The sequence below is a fragment of the Ictidomys tridecemlineatus genome, chromosome 3, assembly GCF_052094955.1.
Source record: "Ictidomys tridecemlineatus isolate mIctTri1 chromosome 3, mIctTri1.hap1, whole genome shotgun sequence".
Lineage (NCBI taxonomy): Eukaryota > Metazoa > Chordata > Mammalia > Rodentia > Sciuridae > Ictidomys > Ictidomys tridecemlineatus.
This window is the reverse complement of record NC_135479.1, coordinates 148,351,498-148,377,327: the sequence shown is the minus strand read 5'-3', so window position 1 is coordinate 148,377,327 and position 25,830 is coordinate 148,351,498. Positions and strand designations below refer to the sequence as shown.

The following is a 25,830-nucleotide window of genomic DNA, read 5'->3' as shown; positions in this document are numbered from 1 at the left end:
TGTTTGAAGTTTCAGGAGAGATCCTAAGGAGGCTTCTCTTAGCTGGATCCTGAAGAATAGGAGACAAACATCTCCTGAGCCCATTTCAGTGTGGGGAAGGAGGATGCCAAGGAGTGAAGGGTGGTAGTCTTCAGGAAACTATGAGGAGCTGGATGGGACTAGAGAGGGTGGTGTTGGGGGAGGAGAGAGATCATAAAGAACTCAGTTTTCCCTGTTACTATCAAATGTAACCAGATCTGTATTTTCAAAAGCTTACTGTGGAGACAACGGGTTGAAGAGTCCCAACACAGTGGTGCTGTCCCTCCTCCCTGACCCCCTCACCTTCATTCTCCATAAGCTCCTCCCAATTAAAAAAAAAAAAAAACAACTATTTAGAGGATCACTCTCAGAGTTCCTCCAAGGGTACTCCTGAGAATTTGCAGGGGAATCTTCTGAAATTTTCACTTTTGGTAAACTTCTGGGGGGCCCTTTTACACACCCATAGAAGAAATCTTCTAGGAGCTCATTTCTGGGCAGCAATTTTGACTGTTGGGAGTGGTCCCCTGTGCAAGCTCCGCGTCCCTTGCTGAATTCTGTGGCTGTAAATACATGGTCTTGAACAGGAACACCTAAGAGGTTTCAGTGTTATGGGGGTGGGGGTGGGGTGAGATTTGATGATTTATTTTTTTCTTTTGGTCCAGTTTTTTTTTCCTACAAAGAGCATGCAGTCCTTCTACAATAATAATTTTTGAACAAAAATTGTTTAAAATAAATGTAATGAGCACCCCGTCTGTATGAGCCCTGAACGATTTTGCAAAAGAAATGAGTTGCCTGAAAAGGGTTACATATTGCAGGGAAGCTCCGTTGTTTTCAGCAGGAAAAAGAGGCCTTGTAACAACAGGAAGCTCTGGGAGGCCTCAGTACCAAGGCTTCCAAGCAAAGCCGTTCTGGAAACAATGGCTGCCCATGGCTGGGGAATATTGGGCAGGAAATAAAGGATGCTGGGGTGGGGGTGGGGGTGCAGCGAGGAGCTGATAAGCACTACCTGGCTGTTCTTCACATAGATTTAGTCAGCCAACGATGGAGTCGTGGAGTCTTTTTTTTTTTTAATGCTCCCCATTTCCCATCAGCAAAATTGATTTTAGAAAATATAGAAATGAGAAGAAGTCATGTGGAAATCATTAGGAAGCTATACCACCCAGGAAACAGCAGGTACAACAAACAAGAGAAGGGCACAGTCATATCAGTGCAGAGAGGGGAAGGAGGAGCTTCAGAGGAACTAAGAACCATGTACAGCTAAGTCTCAGAAGGACTCCAGCCTTCATAAAAATAAAAATAGTGTTGGGGTTCATGGGAACCAGCCAGACCAAAGGAGACAAGTGAAAACCTTCTGAGACTGAAAGTTATGTTTTATTTAATTGATATGTCTGTTCATATGGATGGTGTAAGTTGGGGAATCATAAATAATACAAATGGGGGGGGGCAAAAAAAATCACCCTAATGTTTTGTCCTAAAAACCTAGATGTAAACCAGAACCAGTCTAAGTAAGGATCTGAACATTTGCAAGTAAAAATCAAATCTGACTTCTTCATTTCTAATCCATCTTCTCCCAGCTTCATCCAGACAGATCCGGGGATGTTAGACCCAGAATGGACATTAGCAATCACTTAGACCCAGAACTTGCTCCTAGCTCTGATGAAAGTCAGGCTGGCATTGATTGGCTCGGGACACCCAGCTGTTTCATATTCCTGTAACTAATGCGTACCCAGCACCTAGTTCCTGAGAGATTCCCGGTGTAATTCAGAGAGGAGGAGAAATGCTCTCCTCAAAGGTCTAAAATCTAATACCTGTTGAGCAGGACCGGCACCCAGGTTTCTTCATGCCTTGTCTAAGTCCTTCTACCTCATCAAATTGCTTTTAGTCATGAAATCACCTCTGTTTTCTGCAGCTTTGAGGTCTTCCCCATCCTTGGTTGGTTTCCCTTGCATGGGGGTTATTCTTATAAAATACACTGGAAAGTACATGAACTTGGGATTCAGACAGACTTGTGATTATACCCCAGCTCTGCTGCTAGCTGCGAATCATCTAACCTCACTGAATCTTGGTTTCTTGTTCAGAAAATAGGGATGGTCATGTGTACACCTTGAGTTGTAAGAATTAAATAAAATAATGATGGTTAAGTATGGGTTTCCACAGAGCAGTTAGACAGTCCATCCCCTCAAGGCATGTGGAAATAACAGGTGGGCTGGACATACTCAGAGGAGAAACAATTTACATTGTCCTCATTCCTAAGATGACTGGTGTTGGTGAAGCATACAGTTCCAGAACCAGGTTTATTTTTCTTGCTTGAGTCTTGTTAACCCACTCAGATGACAACCCCTGTACCTCTGGGACTCTTTCTGGAGGTGAATGTAGCCATCTTTTCTACCCATTACTGCTAAAGGGCCCCACCCAGTGGCATCCCAAGGAGCAGGTGTCAAGAAAGCTGTCATTCTGTAAATAAGCTCTTGATGGAGTGATTTAAACTCACTATGCTCTATGTTCTGCAGCTCAATCTAGGATTCAGTTGACTTTAAATGATTTGTTATTGCCCACAGGATAAGCCTGGGAATGTGCTGGGGAGTTGACAGATCTCTCCATCCTCCACAAGGATGCCCCTGGAGTGAAGGATGGCCACCCTAAAATTCCTCTGAGAACAAAGGATGGATGGACCAAAAAAGTCTTTATACATTACACAAAGCCTGGCAGCCCTCATTTTCAGCAACAGGACAAGAATCCTGTGTGCCCAGTTTGTGTGCATGGTAAATTAGGCTCGCTCAGTGCCCCAGGCCACATGGGGGAACAGGAGGAGGTGCCTTACTGGTTTTCCTTGCCTGCAGCTTCATCACACCTTGCCCTTTCTCTCTACTTTGCATGGTCCTTCCTCACAGCCCCAGCCACCCCTACCCCCCCACACACACACCCAGATGCACCCTGTGAGTGTCCCTCCCTGGCTGTTCCCCTAGGCTTATTAACCCATATGTGGTCCAAGAAATTTCCACCACCCTCAACCCATCAGAAAGGCACTTACCTTTCCTAAAGAAATTTTAGGCAGCAGCTAGAAAAGAGGCAGCCTCCTTACTTTCCTTTTCAACATTAAGAGGTCCTCTCTACTGGCGCTAGAGGGTCATCTTCTTTCTTGTTTTTTGAGAGACGTGTTTGTGGCAAATCTTTCCCTCCTGATTACTCCCCTGCACCCCTTTTCAAAGGCCTGTTCCTTGAAGGGAAGAACTCTGGAGTTGACCCTGATGAGGTTGCTGAAGGTCTGGATTGGATGTTACTCTTTGAGCAATGAAGAGCCATTGAGTATTTTAGAGCAGGGGAACCTCATCATTGAAGCCAGAGAAAGATGTCCTGGCAGTAGACATCAAAATAAAATGCAATCTTTTCATTTGAAAAATCCCCCAATTTATACTTTTCTCCCACCAGAGGAATTCACCACATTATTTCTTATAATCCCAACTTCTTTATACCATTCTCTGCTCTTCCTACCATGAGGAAGTGAGTGACACTTAGTGCTTATTTTATGCCAAGTGCCTAATGGAGCAATTTGCATGCACGGTAGTGTGTGCTGCATCCCATCCCATCCTGTCATCTCCAGTTGTCCCCGTGCACCACAATCAGAGTTCTTGTGCATCACCTCACCATATTACAAGCCCTCGAGTGTGAGGATCCTGTCCCCACACTCTTACATGGTCCCTCTCGTGCAGTCAGTGCTCTATAAATGCACACAATTTCCTAAAAACTCCACCTGACTTCCCCCACCATGTTGTAATCTTTTTCAAAGAACTTTCTTTATATTCTTTCACCCGTCTAGGGCCCTTAACATATTTTGCTTGATATTTTCATCCTGGCCAATTTACTTAATACCTCTGAGCTTTAGTTTTCTCATTTGCCTAACAGGGATAAATATTTCCCTCCTAAGTTGCTTGTGAGCATTGCACTGGGTACAACTAATGGATACAAAGTGGATAACTCCGGGATGGGCACCTAGTAGCTACCCAGTAATCATCTGTTCCCAGCTCCACTCCTTGAGCACAAAGCTCTTATTCTACATTCTTGTCCTTCCTATATCTGCTTTGGCAGAAGGAAAATCATTGTTATCAGAAAGAGGTCACGTTGACTGGGTGTGGTGATGCACGCCTGTAACTCCAGTGACTTGGGAGGCTGAGGCAGGAAGATTGCAAGTTCAAAGCCAGCCTCAGCAACTTAGCAAGACCCTATCTCAAAATGAAAAGGGCTGAGGATGTATCTCAGTGTTAGAGTGACCCCTGGTTTAACCTCAGGTATCACAAAATAAAAGAAAAAAGAAAGAGGCCACCTTGAGAGCAGAGACCCAAGGGCCCCTGAAGGGATGAGAGACAGAGTGTGGACCAAATGAGGACCTAGACAGAGACTTGACCTGGCATCTGAACCTGAAGTGAGGAGAGAAGGGGACCCAGGTTGCCCCTGGCCCCTGAGCCTGGGGAATAACGCTCAGGGTGCAATCAGCCATCTGGAGCTGGGCCTTACAGTGCAACAGAGCTAGTGCTGGCCACCCCGGCCAATAGGTCAGGCAAACACTTCTGTTTAGTGAGGGGTAATTACCTCAACAGGGTCTTAGAAAGGACTTATGCAAATATTTAGAAATTTCCTCACTGATTTCAGAAACCCCGCTGACTTCTTTAATAAAGCCTGTTTTTCAAATATCTGATTTGAAAAAAAATACTTACTATATCCTATCACAGAATATTCAGAAAACCAAAATGAAAACTACAGAAAAGTAAAAATAATTTATTTGCCATCGCCCAGCAATGACTACTATTAACCTTTCAGTGTATGTTACTTTTCCCCATTTAATGTGCGGAGGGCGGGGGGGGGGGTGTGTGTGGAGGAAGATGATTTAAAATAACCACAATGTACTCTTTTTATGTGTGTATCTTTCTTCATTTCTGATCCATATATATTCTTTTGTAACTTTTTCAAAAGTCACTTTAAGGTGGATAGTAACCACAAGGTGTTGAACACCTACTGGAGGGCCTGCAGTGGGAGAATATCAAGCCTTTTAGGAGTCCAGGCAAGGGACCTACCAGCTGTCCTCAGATCACACCTCCATGCTGGGCTTCCCACTCACAGGAGCTGCCCTCTGAGGAGGAGGGCTTGAGCCAGGGCAAGTGGAGCAGGCTTGCTGTATTCCCCAGCGCTGTGGTATCATTGGAGAAGCCTGGGCTCCGGAGTCCGGCAGAGCTGGGTTGCATCTGGCAGCTGTGTGATGTGGGGCAACTCACCCACACTCTCTAAGAATCCACTTTCCCCTTTTCAAAGTGCAGTTGGTCTCACCTGGTTCGTGGTTGGCTATCACTGTAGAATAGAGAGAGCCGAGAAACAAGCAAACAAGCGAGCAGAGCCACCTGAACAGTGCCTGATGGTTCTAAGTGGTTTCTTCTTTGAAGAAACCAGATGTCAGTGGAGCAGAGAAAACCTGCCTGAAGAAAATGGTCAGTCTCCTGTTCGGCAAGACAATTTGTTTAAAAATCTTTTTAAAAATGTGTTCTAATTAGTTATTCATGACAGCAGAATGTATTTTGACACCCTACACATATATGGAGTATAACTTCTCATTCTTCTGGTGGTACATGATGTAGAGGTACACAGGTGGTGTAATCATTTATGCACAGAGGGTAATAATGTCTGATTCATTTTACTACTATCCTTCTTACCCCCAGACTCCCCTCCCTTCTCTTCACTCCCCTCTACCTAATCCAGAGTACCCCTTTTCTTTCCTAGTCTCCCCCCTTATTGTGAATTGACATCCACATACCAGAAAAAAACATTTGTCCTTTAGTTCATTGGTATTGGCTTATTTCACTTAGCATGATATTCTCCAGTTCCATCCACTTACTGGCAAATGCCATAATTTCATTCTTCTTTATGACTGAATAATATTCCACTGTGTATCTATATCACCATTTCTTTATTCATTCATCTATTGAAGAGCACCTAAGTTGGTTCCTTAGGTTAGCTATTGTGAATTGTGCATATGTGGCTGCATCACTTGGGGTATAAACCTAGGAACGGGATAGCTGGGTCAAATGGTGGTTCCATTCCAAGTTTTCTGAGGAATCTCCATACTGCTTTCCATGATGGTTGCACCAAATTTGCAGTCCCACCAGCAATGTACAAATGTCCCTTTTCCTCCAGATCGTCACCAATATTTATTATTGCTTGTATTATTGATAATTGCTATTCTGACTGGAGTGAGATGAAATCTCAGTGTAGTTTTGATTGCATTTCTCTAATTGCTAGAGATGTTGAACATTTTTGTGTGGGGGGTGGGGTGGGAGAAGAGGTAATAGGGATTGAACTCAGGGGCACTGGACCACTAAGCCACATCCCTAGACCTGTTTTGTATTTTATTAGAGACAGGATCTCATTGAGTTGCTTAGCAGCTCACTAAAGTGCTGAGGCTGGCTTTGAACTTGTGATCCTCCTGCTACTGCCTCCCGAGCCGCTGGGATTACAGGTGTGCACCATAGTACCTGGCTAAGATATTGAGCATTTTTTTCATATATTTGTTGATTGATTATATTTCTTCCTCTATGAAGTGTCTGTTCAGTGCCTTAGCCCATTTATTAATTGGGTTATTTTGGGGTTTTGGTGTTCAGTTTTTTGAGTTCTTTATATATTCTGGAGATTAATGCTGTATCTGATGTGTGTGTGGTTAAGATTTTCTCCCATTCTGGAGACTCAGTCTTCACATTATTGATTGTTTCCTTTGCTGTGAAGAAGCTTCTTAGTTTGATTCCATCCCGTTTATTGATTCTTGATTTTCCTTCTCGGCAAGACAATTTGAGTGCTTGTGTTTTCAAGGCTATTCTAGATGAGTAAGACACAAAGCTGTCCAAGGAGCTCACAGCTCAGTAACAGAGAAAACAAGAAAAAGGTGACATCTTGCAACTAGTACTGAACACAGAGTAGGTTTGCAGTAGATTTTTTTGGAATTGAATTTATGAAAAATTTTTAGAAAAAGTAACATTCTTACAGGTCAAAATTCAAAAGTACAAAAGAATACACAGTGAGGAATGGGGCTATTACCCTGGAGGTAACTGAATTTATTACTTTCGTTTTTATTCTTCCACAGATATTGAATGCATATACAAACAAATGTTTATACCTATTCTTTTATTCTCTTTTTTAAAAAAAAATATGCTAGAGATGTTGAACATTCTTTTTTTTTTTTTTTGGAGGGGGAAGGGGTAACGGGGATTGAACTCAAAGGTATGCTAGCATACCTTTGTGTTGGTCTGCAGGGGAGACTGGCATCACCTCCGGACAGCAATTTGACAATGTCTATCAATGACAAATACATACCCTTTGGTCCAGTGGTTTCTCTTCTAGGAATTTGTTCCGCAAATATCTTTTAGTATATCTTTATGCTTAACAATATATTTTGAAAACTGTTCTATGTCAATACATGAAAGTTCTCTCATTCTTTTTAATGACTATTACATCATATTATGAATGTCTATCATCTCTACTAATGTCCCATCATTTATATTAGTGATTTTCTATTAATAGACATCTTGTGCTATTATAAATGCTGCAATGAGTAATCTTGTATATATGTTACTTAACACATATATGAGAACATCTGTAGGACAAATTCCTAGAGGAGGAACCAGTGGGTCAAAGGTTATATGAATGTGTCACTTTGATAGATATTGTCAAATTGCCCTCCAGAGATAGTAATCCTCACCCCTGCTACCAGCGATGCATGGCAGTGCTTGTTTTCCCATAGGCTTGTTAGCCCATTCTGTTATCAAACTCATGTATTTCTGCCAGTCTGAGAAGTGAAAAATAACATCTGTGTAGCTTTAATTTGCAGTCGAATTGAATGTAGACATTTCTAGAGAATGTCATACAGGGAGAAGGCACTAGAGAGATGCATACATGGAGGAAGGAGAAGCTAGTTGTGCCTGAGGAAGGCTTTGGAGAGAAGCTGAAAACCAGTGGGAGGAGGTTTCCAGCAGAGAAGAGGCAGAGGGCTCTGGCTGGGGAAAATCCCCTGGGAACCAGGGAAGTGGGAACCCCGAGTATGTTCAGGAAGTGGCAGTTGCTGAGTGTGGCTAGAGCACAGCCCTCCTGGGTGGGGTGAGAAGGAGAAAGAGCTCAGTGGCCAGGGCTAAGCAGCAAGATGGAGAGTGGCCAGACAGTGGAAGACCTCAGCTTCCTGCTACAGTCAGACTTGATTCTCTTCAGTGGTGAACCATGGGAGGTGTTTAGGCAGGAGAACAACAAAACCAAACCTCTGGTTTCAAAAGATAAAGTATAGTCTCTGCTGTAGGAACTCAAGAGGAAACATCCCCCCAAAATGAATTTGAAAGTGAAATAAGAGTAAACCAATTGCTTTGATCCCTATGGGGAAAACGAGGGAAGTATTAACATTCCTCACTCCTTTCTTCCTTTCTCTCCTGGGAGAAGGTTATAATTGAGCTCTTTTTGGATGACTTCTATCTAGCGATTTTCAGAGTGGTTCCAGAAATGTTCTGAGCTGGATAATGGCTTAGTATTACTAAAGGATAATGCTCTTGAATTTATATGTTTTGATCAATAAGAATAAACAACAGTTGCAATACATATAGTATCATTTTCTGTATGTGAATAATGAACCAAAGGATGTAGACTATCTACCTCACAAACAACTTTTCTCCTGATACCAAAACATAAGCAACAACAATAACAAAAATGGATAAATGGGTCCTCACTAAAATTTAAAACTCTGTGTCTCAAAGAAGACCAGAAATATGTACAAAGTTTTTTTTTGTCAATGAAAAATGAAATAAAATTTTTAAAAAGTATAAAAGCCACCCACAGCATAGGAGAAAATATTTGCCAATCATGTATCTAATAAGGGTCTCATATCCAGAATATATAAAGAACTCTTATGAATCAACAAAAAGATAAGTAACTCAAATAAAAATGGACAAAGGATCTGAACAGATATTCTCCAAAGAAGATACACAAATGGCCAATAAGCGCATGAAAAAATGTTTAACATCATTAGTCATCAAAGAAATGCAAATCAAAAACCACAGTAAATACCAATTCACACCCACCAGGATGACTATAAAAATAATAATTGTCAACACTCCTTGTCTTTTAAAAAGACAAGGAATGTTGACAAGGATATGGAGAAATTGGGACCCTCAAATATTGGCTGGTGGGAATGTAAAATGGCACAGATGCTTTAGAGAACAATTTGGCAGGACCTCAAAAGTTATACAGAGTTATCATGTGACCCATCTATTGTACTTCTGGATATATGGCCAAGAAAATTGGAAACATATGTCCATACAACCACTTGCATGTGAAGGGTTCATAACAGTATTATTAATAACAGTCTAAACATGGAAACAACTCAAATGGACCAACTGATGAATGGGTACCAAAATGAGGATATTATTTGGAATATTATTCAGCTACAAAAATGAGTGAAGTACTGATACATGCTACGGCCTTGACACATGAACAGCCTTAGAAAACGTTATGCCAAGTAAAAGAAACCCGTCAGGAGGGCCACATATTCAAGGTTCTGTTTATATGAAATGTCTAGAACAGGCAAATCCACAGAAACAAAAAGTTGATCAGGGACACCAGAGAAGGAAGAATCGGTAGGAACTAGTAATGTGTATTTGGTTTCTTTTTGGAGTGAAGAAAATGTTCTGGAATTAGTGTGGCAGTAGCTTAGCTTGTAAATATACTAAAAACCACTTAGTGGTACTCTTTAAGAGGGTGAATTTTATTGCATTGAACTTAAATCTCAAAATTTTTTTCATTACTGGATTAAACCCAGAAACATTCTTCCACTGAGCTATATCCCAGCCCCTTTTTTTATTTTGAGACAGAGTCTGCTAAGTTACCCAAGCTGGCCTCAAACTTGAAATCCTCCTGCCTCAGCCTCCCAAGTCCCTGGGATTACAGGCATGGAACATGGCACCCAGCCATCTCAATTTAAAGAAAAATTTTTCTCCAAGAAGGGCTGGCTAAAGCCCCAATGTATTTAATTTTTTTCCTTACAAAATAAAAAGTGATTCTTTGTTTTTGTTATTCATACAGAAAATATTATACTGTACTTTGTTAAATAAATACCATAAATTTTCAAGATTCTCTTTAATTCTTTATTTGGCCAAGAGAGAAAGAATAGAAAGAAGTTAAAGGAGACTCAGAGGGGAAATTGGACCATGACCTGGAGGCAGGAAAAGCCAGCCGGGAAGGAGCATGGGATGATGAGACAGAGGAAGAGGGACAGGGAAAAGAGAAGGTCTTTAAATCTTTTCTGCATCTCTTGGAAAAATGCCAAAGAGAGGACTCAACAACACTGCTTAAAATCCCCACCCCCTCACATACACACTGCAATAGGTTCTCAAAGATCTCTTCTCTGTGAAGAGCCTCCTCTCCCCACTCCAGGGCCTCTCCCCTTAGGTTTCATTATTCTTCACCCACAAGTGGCTCTTGGTCCTTTCCATTACCTCAAACAAATTAATGAACACATTCATCATGCTTCAAAGTCCCCTCAGACCCCTTCCTCATCCCTAGCTCTTGCCTCTTCTCTGCTTTCTCTTACCACAAAGTAGTTTGCATTTTCTCCAGTGTTATATAAACAGAATCACACAGCCTGTGTTCTTTTACGGACTGGTTTCTGTCACTCAGCCTGATGTCTTCGAGATACGCCTTGTAATTGCTGAATGGTATTCCATTGTATATGTGCACCATAGACTTCACTTTGAAGGTCAGGAATATAAGACCCAGAGAAGGGAGGAAATCTGACGAATGTGAAGAAAATCCAGAATGGGGCCAGGCCAGTTGGGGAAGGTGCCTATTTCCCTAAAACAAAAATTCGGTTTAATGTAGTATGAAAGAATGTGGCCATCTGACCACATAAATGACTAAATGAAATGATGCTTGTTCTAATCTCTGTCTCCAGTTCTGACCAACTCCCAGCCACACAGGGAACTGAGACAACATAACTTCTGGGGAGAGGGGGACTCAGAAATGATTTGACTGTTGGCCTTTTCTGCACCAAACCCTTGAAGAAGTTAGGAATTGAGGAGAGTGTTCTAAACTATTAATAAGTTTAGGGTTATATCAAATGAGACAAAAGAGCTTATAATGTTTCATAATCCGTAAAGCCTAAATCAAGGGTAAGATTTTTTCCTTTCCATCAGGAATCACCTCAAGATGTATTTTATGCTCAGATTAAAATTTAACTTTTAAGATCACTGATCCAGGAAAAACTAAACAAAACCAAAAAGTGGGGAGTAGTTAGAGAACCATAAGTGAAGAAATTCAAAGAGATTATAATATTATATTATAATCAGCAACTGTGCGTACCTCTGTAGGAGGAGACGTAAAGTTCTTTGGGTCCAGGATAAATCCCACAGAAGTAACTTTGTGACTCCAACCTCCAGTGTCACTCCTTCCCATGCCTAAATTGACAATGGAGCTTTCTTTCCATCTATAACTACTCAGCTATTTTGTAACAAGCTTCTATCCTGTTTCAGAATCCTCTGGTGTCCTCAATCTGGTTGGACATTGGAAACAATAGTCTAAAGGATTCTGAGACTTTGAGACAAAACTTCTAGTAGCCTCTGCAATACCCTCCTCTAGTACTATCTTTAGACTCTTGCAGTCTGAAGTGTGGGCTGCAGATTGACAGTACCCACATCACCTGGGAATATGTTAGAAATGCAAATATTCAACATTCCCTCCATCCAATTTCCTACTGGATTGGCATATGCATGTTAATAAGATCCCCTAGGGATTGTGCATGTACATCAAAGTATGAGAAGCTCCTATCTAGATGTGATTCTTCAACTTTCAAGTGCGTCAGGATCCCTAGAGGATGCCTTGGCTGGGCTGGGGAGACCTAACCCAGGACCAAGTACAGTCTGGGAACCACTGCTGTAGTTGATTGCACAGAGATGAAATGAATCCTTTCCCATTGCGAGCCTGAAGGAGAATCCCTATACCTTCCAACTCAGCCCAAATGAGAATCCAGGAAAGCTAGCGCTCCACAGGGCCTCTTCCCTTGGGTTGTTTTGCTGCTGCCACCTGCTCAAACAGAGCTGTAGACAAGAGGTTCTAGGGCCTCTGTACCAAAGCCAGAGTAAATGGAATGTGTTTTTCCCCACCTTTAAAACAAACAGAGCCTGAGTTGCTGGTGCTGAGAGGTAGAATACCAGGAGGTCCCTTTCTGAGGACAGGCTAGGACAAGTTGATGACACTGTACTGCCCCTTTTCTAGGATGTTCTTTATAAAGACTCTTTAAGTCCAAGGCTTTTGTTTGAGTCCTACTTGTGAATGCTCAGAGTTCTTAAGTTCGCTGGTGCTCTGCACAGCACAACAGCCATACACCTCAGTACAAACTACAAGTGCAGAGGCTAGGGATTAGCTCAGTGGCAAAGAGGTTGCCTAGCACATGAGGTCCTGGTTGTGATTCTCAGCACCACAAAACAACGACAAAAAAGGAAAAAATCCCAATGAAACAAATCTGTAAGTTCAAATGCCCCAGGCCAAGCTTGACACCCAAACCCCCAATTCACAATATGTGTACTTGATTCCTACTGCCTTTGTGCTACAAAGATATGCCTAAGTGTGCAGAAAAGAAATCCTGAAGAAGCAAAATTGTTCTCACATAGAAACATTTACCAAAGGACACCATTCCAAAGAATTGAGATGAGTTTTGACTGGTATAAGCCCACTGGATGGAAGAAGGCAAGCTCTGTTTTCACCAAGAAAACCAAATTATAAATTTGTACCCTAGATAAGCTACACATAGAAATAGTAGTTGTCACTACTATTTTTATGAGCTTTTTAAATATATTTTATTTTTAGCTTCTTATATGCCAGGGTCTGTGCTAAATGTCCACAAGTATTATTTCAGCCCTAGCTATGAGTTAGTATCACTATTATCTGCATACTGCAGATGTGGGAATTAAGAAACAGAATCATTATACATTTTGTCAAAGGTTAGAAAGGTAGTTTGGCCTCCAACTGTGCCCTCCCAGCCGTAGACCACATGAGGCCAGTTAGGGAAGAGCATGGTGGAATGGGGAGAGAGTTGTCATTATTGTGCACAGGAGGGTTTTTGTTGTTGTTGTTGTTGTTGTTTTGTGTGTGTGTTTGTGTGTTTGTGTGTGTGTTCTTTTAAGCATGGGAACTCTTTCTTTATTTGCATGAGAGTAGGAGACAAAAATCTTACCAAGAACCCTATTTTCTAAGACACATCCAATCGTAGCTCTTCCAGTAATTCCAATCCCAGGTCCACTCCCTGACCACTTTGCACTTGGGTTAACTGAGAATCTTCTCCCCAGTTTCAGTCATGGAGGATAGGCTAGGATCAAAACATGGGTGTGTCCCCCAAAGGGAGTGACTCTGGGCACAGACAGCCTTTGAGGGACGGACTGAATAAGTATGATGAACATTACTGAGCACCTGGAAGCACATGGGAGGGAGAGCTTGGAAAGTGCTATAATAGGGAATTCAGGTAGAATGCAGAATCTGAACACCTGGTGTCTCCCACACAAAGGTCCAGTCCACTTTGGAATTGTGGGTACGTGTGAACCTGGGCAATAATTAAACTAATTATTCATTAGTGAATTAGTATTAGTTTAATTTAAGGAAATAATGGATTGGATATGTGTTGAGAATATAAGCACAGTGTTTACCCAGGCCTTAGCTTACGGGGCCTGCATCAGCTCTAGGCCTCCAGGAATCACTAAAGACTTATCCTGAGGCTTGGATTGTTCCCCAATAAACCACTATTCCCTGCTCTCTCACAGGGGGAATTCAGATGGTTCTGTCCAGGGACCCAGGTGGCAAGTGACTGGCTGCTGTCTCTGTACATCTGAAAGGACTGTGTCTGCTTTCTGCGTCACCAAATTGGCTGAGTTCCCCAAGGTCAGCCTTGAGGAGAGAACTGCATGCCAGGCTCATCTGTTAGGGCTCTGAACCTCAAGAGTGGCAGGAATCCAAGAGGCCATGTCAGTCCCTTTCATGTGGTCCACTTAAGTCAATGACTAGAAGGAAGAGGCAGAGGTTCTCACCTTTAAAAGGACATTTTAGCACTTTAATCTTTAAGTAGCATTTGCCATTAGGTCAGATTTTCTTCCAGTCATTTTTCCTTCACAATTTTTTCTTTTCCTTTTTTTTTTTAAACATAACTGAATTCAGCGTATATTCAATTTTGTGTCTTATTTATCTTTTATATTTTATAAGTATATAAGCATTTTTCTTCCCATGTGTGAACTGCTTTTCATAAGCAACTAGTAATGGTGAGTGAGTTAAGTAAATTTACCTGTCTTGGTTCCTTTGTGTATAAAATCAGGGAGTGGTTCTCCAATTTTAGGTTGCATCAGAATTACCCACAAGTAACTCTGCTTATTAAAACTTATACTGCGGGCCCCACCCTCAGAATTTGAATCAATAGTTCTGGGGTGGGGCCAGAGATTTGTATATCCAACAAGTGCCCAGGGGATAATGATGATGGTGGCCAGGAAACCACATCAGTGGTCACTGGTAGAGAACCAGTATAATGAGGAGATTGAGTTGTGGAATTTCCAAAATCACCTCTGGCATCAGATATCTAAATTATTGCATATTTTTCATATTCATATGCATGAGTGTTCTAGGCTTTGTCAAAACTCTATGATTTTTTGAAAGAGAAAAGGACTACCTACCACTTGTAAGTAATCATTTCCATTTGTAGCTTATGTGAGTTCCATACTTACTCCTCTTTGAAGAGACAAGGATTTTTAAAAGGATATCCATAAAAGACAGTCAGATTGACATCTAATACTTTATTGTTTTTTCCTTTTCTTTTACATAGTTCCATATGTGTTGAAGAGCTGTGCAGAGTTTATAGAGACTCACGGCATTGTAGATGGAATCTACCGGCTTTCAGGAGTCACCTCAAACATACAACGGCTAAGGTAAACAAAAAGAAAGCACCAGAATTCTCCCATGATCCTCCCTCTGTCCATACCTCTGTTGGCAGGTCTTGGGAGTACAAAAAACCTGAAGGAATGGTGGGAACAGTGGTGGTGGCTAGAGATCAAATGGGACTGCTTTCAGATGCCCAGTGTTCTTAATCTTAAGGAAGAAGCTCCCCAGCCTGAGAAAATCCTTTTCAGCAATAGGTTCTGGAATTTTTAATCTGTTTCTTTGTCTTGAACAAGGTTTAGTCTTAGGCAGTTTTGATAACTCCAATGACCTGAATGACAAGTTAGGAAAACGTGGTGATGTACTACCATTCCTTTGCCTACCTAGAAGCTCGGGTAGATCAGGTCTCCTTAGGTAGTGTTCAGAGCTGGGGGATGGCTGTGTTTTCCAGTTAGCACACATTTGATATTTTACTGGTTCAAGAAATCAAAAGTCTGCATGATTGTTCATTTCTTTGATACTGGTATTTTTTAAATTACTAATGGATAAACCATTTCTAATTCTATGGGTATATCCTAAACATTTAAAAGAAATTTCTATCACATTAAGAGGGCAAAAACCTTTAACACAACAGAGATATACGTGTAGATTATATGTAGCATATGTACGCAGTACATATAAAGTATATATTTTCTATGACTAAAGCAATAGGTTTATGTATTTTGCATAATATTTTTAATGCCAAAACAAATTCATTTGGTGGTTATTTTTAAATACTTATAATATGTTCTTTAGTTATAAATGTCAACTTTTAAAACCATGAAAACATTCTTATTGTAAGAATAATGTGTAAATGAATAGGTTATGCAGATAATTCAGCTCTCTTCTTCTTCCTCCTATTTGGTTTCTGTTCCTCCTTTTCAAACCTCACTTAAAATTAAATTTTATCAAAGGAAGAAAACATCCTTTTTATTCCTGGTGAAACAATGACTCTTAAGAAAAATAATTTGTTGATTACAGCCATGGATTTTAATGACTATACCTGTTTACATCATTCCACTCATGTGCCATTTTTAAGATTTATTTTAAAAAACAAGTACTTTTTTTCCTTCATGGTGCTAAAGATTGAACCCAGGAATTCCCATATGCTGGGTAAGTGCTCTCCCACTAAGCCACACCTCCAGCTTTTAACAGCAGGTAGTTCTTTTTTTTTTTTTTCTTTCCTGGTACCAGGGATTGAACTCAGGGGCACTCAACCACTGAACCACATCCCCAGCCCTATCTTGTATTTTATTTAGAGACAGGGTCTCACTGAGTTGCCTAACACCTTGTGATTGATGAGGCTAGCTTTGAACTCGAGATCCTCCTGCCTCAGCCTCCCAAGCCACTGGGATTACAGGCATGTACCACCGTACCCAGCAGCAGGTAGTTCTTAATGGTTTACTCTTAGCTCTGAAGTGCATTACCCACTATTGGTGTTCTGGAAAGACCTTTTGGTGGTGACAAATTCTTCTTCATTTAAGAACTGGCCTTAGCTTTAACGAGAGAAATTCGGGGGCTAAATAAATGAGCTCTACATTATTCTCCCTCTGTTCTCTTAGAACATACACCTAAGAATCCATGAAGCCGTGGTGCAGCTCTCCTTTCAAGGCCCCATTGCTTGCTTTCAGTTCCTGACAGCATCAGAGATTCCCTTGCCCTTTTCAAGGGACAGAACTGCAATACAGAATGTGCTGTGGGCTGTTTTGAAAATGCTGGTTCTGAGATTCCTGTTGACCTTGTCACTCCCTTACTCACCAAGTGAATACTCTTAAGAAGCCTAACTTCTATATGAATCATCATCATTTTTCAACCAATTTTTAACTTCTAACTACATATTATTCGAGGCAGTATATTCACGTAACCTTTTCAGGAAATGTTTTCTAATTGTAAATCAGGTCTAGAATCAGATGGTGTTCCCAGACATCCCACTGTGGAGTGTTTAAGATATTTATAAGCTCATCTATACCATGGGAATCACCATCAGGCAGCCTCGAAGGTTCCATTGAGCATCAACGAGACAGCTGATTAAGTTGTTTGTGACATCAGTATATGGAGATGAGTGATAATGAACTGACTGATCCACCCTGGTTTTGGTCTCTTTTATAAGAAAGAGAATTTCATTTGAGCAATGTTTTGGAAAAATACTGAAATCTCAATAGGCCCTTTTGGCAAATTGTTTTCATATTTCCCCATGCTAATAACTGAGATTGCAGATAGAATGCCACAGGTAATCCACTTGTAAATGAGCTTTACGTCTTTCCAATCACAGCAGATTTTGCAAGGAAGAGTCACACCTGAAGTTGAAGCCTTCCCATGACTTCCTTGGGCCTGGAGTAGATTCAAGGTCAAAAATACAGTTGGATCACATTGTAGGCTCTTTTTACCCCTCAGCTGCCAAGCAGTTGCTGACATGGAACACATGTTCCCTGGGATTGTTATGTCTCCGTCTGTGTTGTTTCAGGCAAGAGTTTGGCTCAGATCAATGTCCAGATCTGACAAGGGAAGTGTACCTCCAGGACATCCACTGTGTGGGCTCCCTCTGCAAGCTCTACTTCAGGGAGCTGCCCAACCCCCTCCTGACTTACGAGCTCTATGGGAAATTCACGGTGAGTGTTTGGATTTCCATCATGGTTGCCGGGTGGGATGCATGAAAGGGCTAAGGAGAGTTTCAGCACTAAAATAACAATAATAGTACTCACCAGCTGGCTGACATTATCTTAGCATGGTGATGGAAGTTGGATGGTATGGTAAGGAATGTAAGGTAGTGGAACTGTCCGCTAAATGTTTCTTTCTTGAATTTTCAGAATCATGTTATTTGTTTTAAGAGCTGAATTAAATTATCTCCATGTTTATTCAACTGATGGGACTCACTGTATAGGGAGGAAACTGAGAATCAGAGAAGAGAGGTGGCTGGCCCAAGGTCACTCAGCAGAGGCAGGACAGGAACCTGAGACCCCTGATGCTAGGCATGCACTACTGGTTCATTTCCATCAGGCTATTCCTTCTGTTTCTTTGGGGGGTTGGAGAAAGAGGTGGGTAGGTAGGGAAGGGAGTGAGAACAAACAAAACTCAAGAGGATAGGTCAGAAAGCTGGGAAGAGAACAGAAACTGAGAAAAGCAATCCAGAGGACGCACAGGAATGGTCAGTTTATTGGGTTGGTGGGCAGGATGAATGGACAAGAGCAAAATTCCTATCAAGTAGCTATATGGTCACCAAATTGGACACCTATGGGCAAGTTAAGAAGAGAATAAATGCTTAAAGGATGTCTGCAGAAATATCATTAAAAATAGGGCTTGAACATTGTGTTGCATGAGTAGAAGTATAGAGTGGGCAGAATTGGATTTACCCAAAGTTGGTGTTCCGCTAGCAAAAGAGGGGAGAGGGAGACTTGAGAATATACCAGGGCACCATTGACACAACTGACGACGGGATTTAGTCTGGACAGGAAGAGGAACAAGAGTATAAGGTGATGAGTAACACTAAAGAAGTAGATCAAAGGATTCTTCATCTCAGTAGGTCAATGGAGTGATGGAGAAGGGGAGTCACAGGGAGAAGTTTGAAATGGAGAATCTGGAGGAGTTGTGGTTATTGGTAAGGACCAGATCTAGGTTCTAATAGTGAGAGAGGATCATGCTCATAGCCCTGTAATTAACATCTTTTTAAAATATTTTTTTTTCATGGTACTGGGGATTGAAACCAGGTCCTTATACATACTAGGTAAAGCACTCTACCACAGAGCCATCCACCAGTCCTTTGTATCTTTTTATTTTTATTTTTATTTTTGAGACAGGTTCTCACCAAGTGGCCAGGCTGGCCTTGAGCTTGTGATCCTCCTCCCTCAGCCTCCCTAATTGCTGGGATTACAGGCGTGTGCCACCATCAGGTTCTGTGGTTTACTTATTTTGAGCATATGAAAAGTTCTTCCATTTTAAATGATAAAGGAATAAAAAAGTGCTACTTCTTTTTTAAAAATTTGTTCTACTTAGTTGTACATGACAGCAGAATGCATTTGAATTCAGTGTACACAAATGGAACACAACATTTCAATTCTCTGGTTGTACACAGCATTCCCGCAATCATACACGTACCTAGGGTAATTGACCATCTCATTCCACCATCTTTCCTACCCTCATAACCCCTCCCCACTCTCCCCTCTGCCCAATCCAAAGTTCCTCCATTCTTCCCATGCCCCCTGCCCCATCATAATCAGAGAAAACATATGGCTTTGTTTTGGGGGGATTGACTGACTTTGCTTAGCACAATATTCTCCAACTCCATCCACTTACCTGAAAATGCCATAATTTTATTCTCTTTTTATTTTAAGAATAATGCTATTTCTTAAAATCAGGCTTGGGTCTTTAAATATGTACTTAAAAGTTTTCATTGATACTAGGAAATATTCATGATGATAAATTCAAACAGACCCAGATACATAGCTTTAATTTTAAGAAGGATCAAAAGAAAGGATGCTTAAAAGACTGACCCATTTATTTTAGTGATGGGATCATACATCATTTTTCTTGCTTCTCTACACATTAACTTTCCTAATTTTATCCACTAAAAATACATTAATGTTTTGATGAAAAAAAAAAAAAAGACCAACTCACACATGCAAAAAAAAAAATCCAACTTAGGGGTAAACATTGACCACTACAGAAGTCAACACATACATTCGGTTGTAGAGTTGTCATAGTAGACAATTTGAGAAATGGAAGAAAGTAAAAAGGAACCCTTGGTCTTTCCTTAAGGACCAAAGACTACAGTGTTAACATGTTCTGAGTGTTTCCTTCAGTATTTTGTTCTTTGCATAGTGTTTTTGTTGTGTTAAGTTTTTCCAGATCAAAATAAAAGTGTGTTGGGCTGGGGATGTGGCTCAAGCGGTAGCATGCTTGCCTGGCATGCGTGCGGCCCGGGTTCGATCCTCAGCACCACATACCAACAAAGATGTTGTGTCCACCGAGAACTAAAAAATAAATATTAAAAATTCTCTCTCTCTCTCTCTCTCTCTCTCTCTGTCTCTCTCTGTCTCTCTCTCTCTCTCTCCCTTCTCTCACTCTCTCTTAAAAAAAAAAAGTGTGTTTTAAAAAAAGTAATAATCCTAGCAGCTCGGGAGCATGAGATAAGAGGATCTCGAGTTCGAAGCCAGCCTCATCAATGGTAGGGCACTAAGCAGCTCAGTGAGGCCCTGTCTCTAAATAAAATACAAAATAGGGCTGGGGATGTGGTTCAGTGTTTGAGTGCCCCTGAGTTCAATCCTCAGTACAAAAAAAAAAAAAAAAAAAAAAGGTAATATAAAGGAAGTATAAAGGATAAGGTATAAATCACCTGTGGAAATCCCACACTCAAGCGTATCTGCCATCTTCTCTTTCACTCTTTAGTATGGGTGCTCTCTCTCTCTCTCTCTCTCTCTCTCTCTCTCACACACACACACACACACACACACACACACACACACTTTTTCTTTTCAATACAATATATTCCTGTTTTGAGACATTTTCATTTCAACAATGTGACAATCTTTTCATGTTAATAAATGTAAAGAGACACTGTTGTCACAGAGAGTTCTTTCACATGCGCCATGGTTTGTTTGTTTGTTTCTTTCTTTCTTTTTTTTTTTCTTTTTTTTGAACTAGGGCTTGAAACCAGGGTTTCTTAACCACTGAGCCCCCTTTTTATATTTTATTTAGAGACAGGGTCTTACTGAGTTACTTAGGTCTCTCTATGTCGATGAGGCTGGCTTTGAACTTGTGATCCTTCTGATGGTACATGATTTCTGAAACCAGTCTCCCACTGATGGACATTTAGGTTTTTGGTTTCTCAATACCTTGCTTTTATTAAGACTGTTATAATAAACATTTATGCACATTTACATTTTTGTCTATTTGTACCCTTAGGGGAGAAAAATCATTGAAGCAGACTAGCTGAGTAAAAAGTTCTTACTTAAAATTCTGTTCCCTATTTTCAAACTGTCCTCCAGAGAAACAGGAATGTGCTTTCCTTGCAGCTTTGCCAATACTGGATATTTTCCATTTATTAAATTGTTTGCCAATCCGAATTAACTAAAAACAATACCTTATTGCTATTTTAATTGTAAGACTCCATTGTTTTCTACATATTCATGATCCTCTTGTCGGTATAATAGTATCATCTTTGAATGTGATAGAATATCATCATGAAAATGAATCAAGTGAGTCTAATTTCTCCTAAATGCTATCTATTCTATTGTAGTCAGAGGTTGATAGGAATTCTTATCTAGAAACTTTAGAAATATGTTTCTTTGTAGGTCTTATCTACAGGCTAAGAACAAAACGCACATTTCTCTCTCCTTGTTCCCTTCCCTGATAGGACTGGTCATGTTGTTCTCTCACAGCAATTGAAATATACAAAAGCAACATTTTGTCAACTTGTCTTCAAATTTGAAGAAAATGACATTGTACTTAAGCAGTGTATTGACACTAAAAAATAAAATAGGAATGTTTTGTTACAAATTCTACAGAAGTAGGACCTAGCAAAGTTAACTATGTTGCAGAATTTATCATTTAATAGATTTCTTTGATCACAGTAATGAAGATAATATAAACAACCTTCAGGGATATGAAAATAGCTGTGTTACATTGTTGTGCATTCTCACAATAATTTATTTAAATCTACTTGCTCAGCTGAAGTCAAAGAAGAGAATGGAATGAGAGAATTAGAAAAAAAACATTGGTGGAATAATAGTAACAATAATAGCTGATATTTGTTGAGTGCTTACTATATCATAAACTCATTATAAGTATTATTTCATTTAATCCTTAAAATAACTCTATGAAGTAGATTTTATTGTCTGTTGTATAGATGAGTAAACTGAGGCTCAGTGAGACTTGTCTGGGTGGTACAAATGGTAAGTGGAGGTAAAGATTAAAATTGTCTCATGAATCCCATGCCACTTATAAGCAGTGATCACTTGAGTAGGTAGTAAATAACACAATGCCTATGTATTATAACATAAATAACATAATAAAAGAAATACTAAAGGAAGAGTTCCATAAACAGTGTTAGGATAATTGCTGTTAGAGAGGAGGAAATCAAATTGAATTCTTACCATTTAGCAGATTTCAGGGTACAGAAGAATAACAATTAAAGCAAAGGAAAAAATGACAAAGACAAATTTAACCAACTAAACTATTTGTACATTATTTTTTCTACATTAAAAAACACAGTAAATATCAGGACATGTAACTTAGTGATAGATCACTTCCCTAGCATGTGTGAGGCCCTGGGTTCAATCCCCAGTACTGCAAATAATAATAATAATAATAATAATTTAATTTAATTTAAGAAAATAATAATTTTATTTAAGAAAAAATACATTAATAAAATTAAAAAGCAAGTGGCTAACTATAAAAACTATTTATAATAAAATGACAAAAGAGATTAATATTCCTTATATATAACTCCTACTTATCAATGTAAAGAGAAAAATCACATAACACTCCTCTAAACAAAGAAGCAAAGAACTTTAATAATTCAGAGAAAAAGAAAATATTTTAAAATTGTTGATTATTAGGAAAATATATTGCTTATTTTTAAAATTTTTTAAACATTATCATTTCATGCTGGTAAGCTCATAATAAGATTGACTCTTTACATTTTTTTACCGGAAATATAAACTTGATGAACACTCCAGAAAGTCATCAGAAATTACTGTCAAAGTTCCTAAAATGTTCATATTCTTTAATCCAATAAATCTACAATTAGGACTCTGCAATAAGGTAATAATCAGGTATATACACAAATAACTGGTTTCTAAATATTTTTATTGCAATGGTATATATAATATCCAAATTTTTTATTGTATCTACAAGATAGAAGTTGGATATAATAAATAATAAATCTATTTTTTAAACTGTGTAGCCAAGAAGAGTTATATTTTTTATGAATGTTTATTAGTCACAACAGAAAGTTAAATGGGGGCAGGAATCAGTATGTAAAACTAAATAGGAAATGATTCCAGTGTTCATATTTGATGCTGAGAGGCCTGGAACAGACCACTTCTTTTATGCTTCCTATATAAGTAGGTGGATAGTGGTTATTTCTGAGTAGTGCAATAAAGGGTGATTTTTATTTTTTGCAAATTTCATATTTTAGTTTTTAGTACATTATTAGTGTCCTGTGGTTGCTGTAATGAAGTACCACAAATCAAGTGACTGAACAGAAATTCATTCTCTCACAGTTCTGGAGGCCAGATGTCTGAAATAAATTTCACCAGGCTGAACCTGAAGTTTGAGCAGGGCTGGTGCTCCCTCCAGAGGACCCAGAGAAAAATTCACTCCTTGCTTTTCCCAGCTTCTGGTAGCTGTTGGTTGACATTCCTTGGCTGATGGCCACATCACTCCCATCTCTGCCTCCAGGGTCACATTGCCTTTTCTTCTCACTGTGTCAATTTCCCTCTGCATCTCATTCATAGGATTCTTAAACTGCTTTTAGGGATCACTCAGATAGTCTAGAATAATCTCCCTGCTCAAGGTCCTTACCTTAATCACACTTTAAGGACTCTTTGTCCAAATGCTTTAACATTTCCATGCTCCAGGGATTAGGACCTTGTATCCTTGGGAGTTATTATTCAACCTACCACATTACGCTTTATTTTTATCAGAAAAAAAAATACACCATTCATTTTAGGAAAAAAAAATCAGTTTTGTTCAGATCAATTAAGCTAAAATTCTTACACCCAAAAGAGAAAATTTTGCTGATTTGGAGTTTTTAGGGAAGGTACTATAATTACATATTTATATTGAAATCATTTCTTTATGTATCAGTTTCGCTCATTAAATGTAAGCTTCCTGAGGACACAAACTATTTTATTAGTTAGTGTGTTTCTTTTCCTTGTTCTTCAGCTACTAGAAAATGTGATAACTATTACTTAGTAAATGTTTGCTGGTAGGTTGCTGTTGACCTACACACATCATCTAAATGAAGAGGCAAACAACTAGTGCCTGAGCTTAAAATGATTGCAAAGGGGCCAATGGCCACTTTTTATACTGAAAGTCCCATATCAGCAGAAATCCTTCAACAGGCAAACCAGGATGATTGGTCACCCAGCCAGGAGCCCAAAGTCCAGGGAAGCTACCTCAACAAGGCTGGTATTCATCCTGGTGGAAAGTGGTCCTAAGATGATATTGTCCTGGAAGTGTGGCCCAAATGTAGCTGCTTGGTGCTTTCAAGCACAATGCAAAATATTAATGTAATCACTTATTTTATTCAAAAAATGTTTATTGCTCACCTACTATATACAATTGGCAGGCATAGTTCTAGGGGCTGGAGATTTAATGGTGAGAAAGACAGATACTATTCTTGCTTTAGTGAAACTTACATTTTAATGACCAAGAAAGATGATAAACACATGTAGGGTGTAGAGTTATAATGAGAATTGTTGATAAGTACTATGAAGAAAAATAACACGGTGTGGGGGAAAGGTCAGTGTTTTAGGATAATCAGAGGTCTGTCTATGAGGTGACATTTGCACAGAGACAATGAAGCAAGAGAACAGATTGTGCAAGTATCTGGGGGAAGAGGGTGGCAAGAAGAATCAGCAGGTGCAAAGGCCCTTGGCTTGGTCCATGCCAAGCTTGAGGGAACATGCAGAGCCAGTGTGGGCCAGCACTTAGCCAGCAAAGTGAAGGTGATGGGAGACTCGGAAGAGAAACTCACAGATGGCCAGATCACTTGCTTGCTTCCATGGGTATGCCAAAGTCACATGCAAAAGACCCATGAAGGACATACAGTAGTTACCTCTGGAGACTGAGGGTCTGCAGTTGGAAGGAAAACTAACTTTCCTCTATTTATCTTTTCGGATATTTTGTTTTGTTTTTATCTTGCACATGAATGTCCTTTTTTAAAAAAAAAATCTAATAATTTAAAACAATAAAGAGGTTTGTAACAATTTTTAAATAATTAGTTAAACTTGAAGTTGCAGCTAGGTACAGCAGGACGGGAGAGTTCCTGGTTGGTTGTGTTGAGTCACCATAGATAGCAGTGGGGCTCTCCAGGCAGCAGAGGTGTGGTAGCAGTGGTAGCTTTGGGGAAAGAGAACCCTGAGTAAGGGCCCTACCACCAGGACCAGATCCCAGCCTTTTCCCAAGTCCTCAAAGAGCAGGAAGCTGGTCTTGTTAAAAACCGATTGGGAAAGAACTAATAGATTCAGTTAAGATTTAGCCTTTAGCCAGATTGGCCTGGCTAATGTGGAGTGAAGTCCTCTCTTTTGGAAGACTGAGGGGGTTGAACTCCGGGGTGCTTTATCACTGAACTACCTCCCAACCCTTTTTATTTTGAGACAGAGTCTCACTAAGTTGCTGAGGCTGGAGAACTTCTGGTCTTCCTTCCTCAGCCTCCCCAGTAGCTGGGATTATGGGCAGTACCTGAGTGATTACTTGTCAGGCCTGAGTGAAGTTCTCCTACAGGCAAAAAGAAAAAAAAAAAAAGAAGGTCAGAATTTCAACACCTCTTCCCTAGTTTCAGTGACAGTTGTGCCATCCTGACAGGGGAAAGTAAAGAAACTAAAAATCAATGTGCAGTGACCTGACCCCTCCGGGAGAAAAACAAGGATCTAGAGAGCTTCGAGATAGGATTCGGGTGGAATGGGGAGAGGCTGAGAATGATGAAATAAACACCAATCCCAAGTGGGACCTGCAGGCATCAGGGCAAGCCTGCGCTCCATCTTGGAGACTAAAGATGACTAACAGCTTCCTAAAGGTTAAAGGAACTTTCCATGAGGATTGATAACTTGACCTGCACCTTTATTCCCCAGACACATTTTTTAAAAGGGGAGTGGTGCAAAGCTTTGCAGAGCTCCATCCTGTCGGTGCAGA

General features: G+C 40.0%; 1 protein-coding gene across 1 annotated transcript in view; it reads left to right on the top strand.

Moving 5' to 3' along the window:
* Positions 1 to 25,830, top strand: part of Arhgap31 (Rho GTPase activating protein 31) — a 105,812-nt gene that overhangs the window by 53,304 nt on the left and 26,678 nt on the right. Inside the window, exons 2-3 of the mRNA XM_005327618.5 lie at positions 14,885 to 14,987; positions 17,441 to 17,585. Of these exons, the coding sequence (XP_005327675.2) occupies positions 14,885 to 14,987; positions 17,441 to 17,585 (248 nt within the window). The remainder of the gene's footprint in view (positions 1 to 14,884; positions 14,988 to 17,440; positions 17,586 to 25,830) is intronic.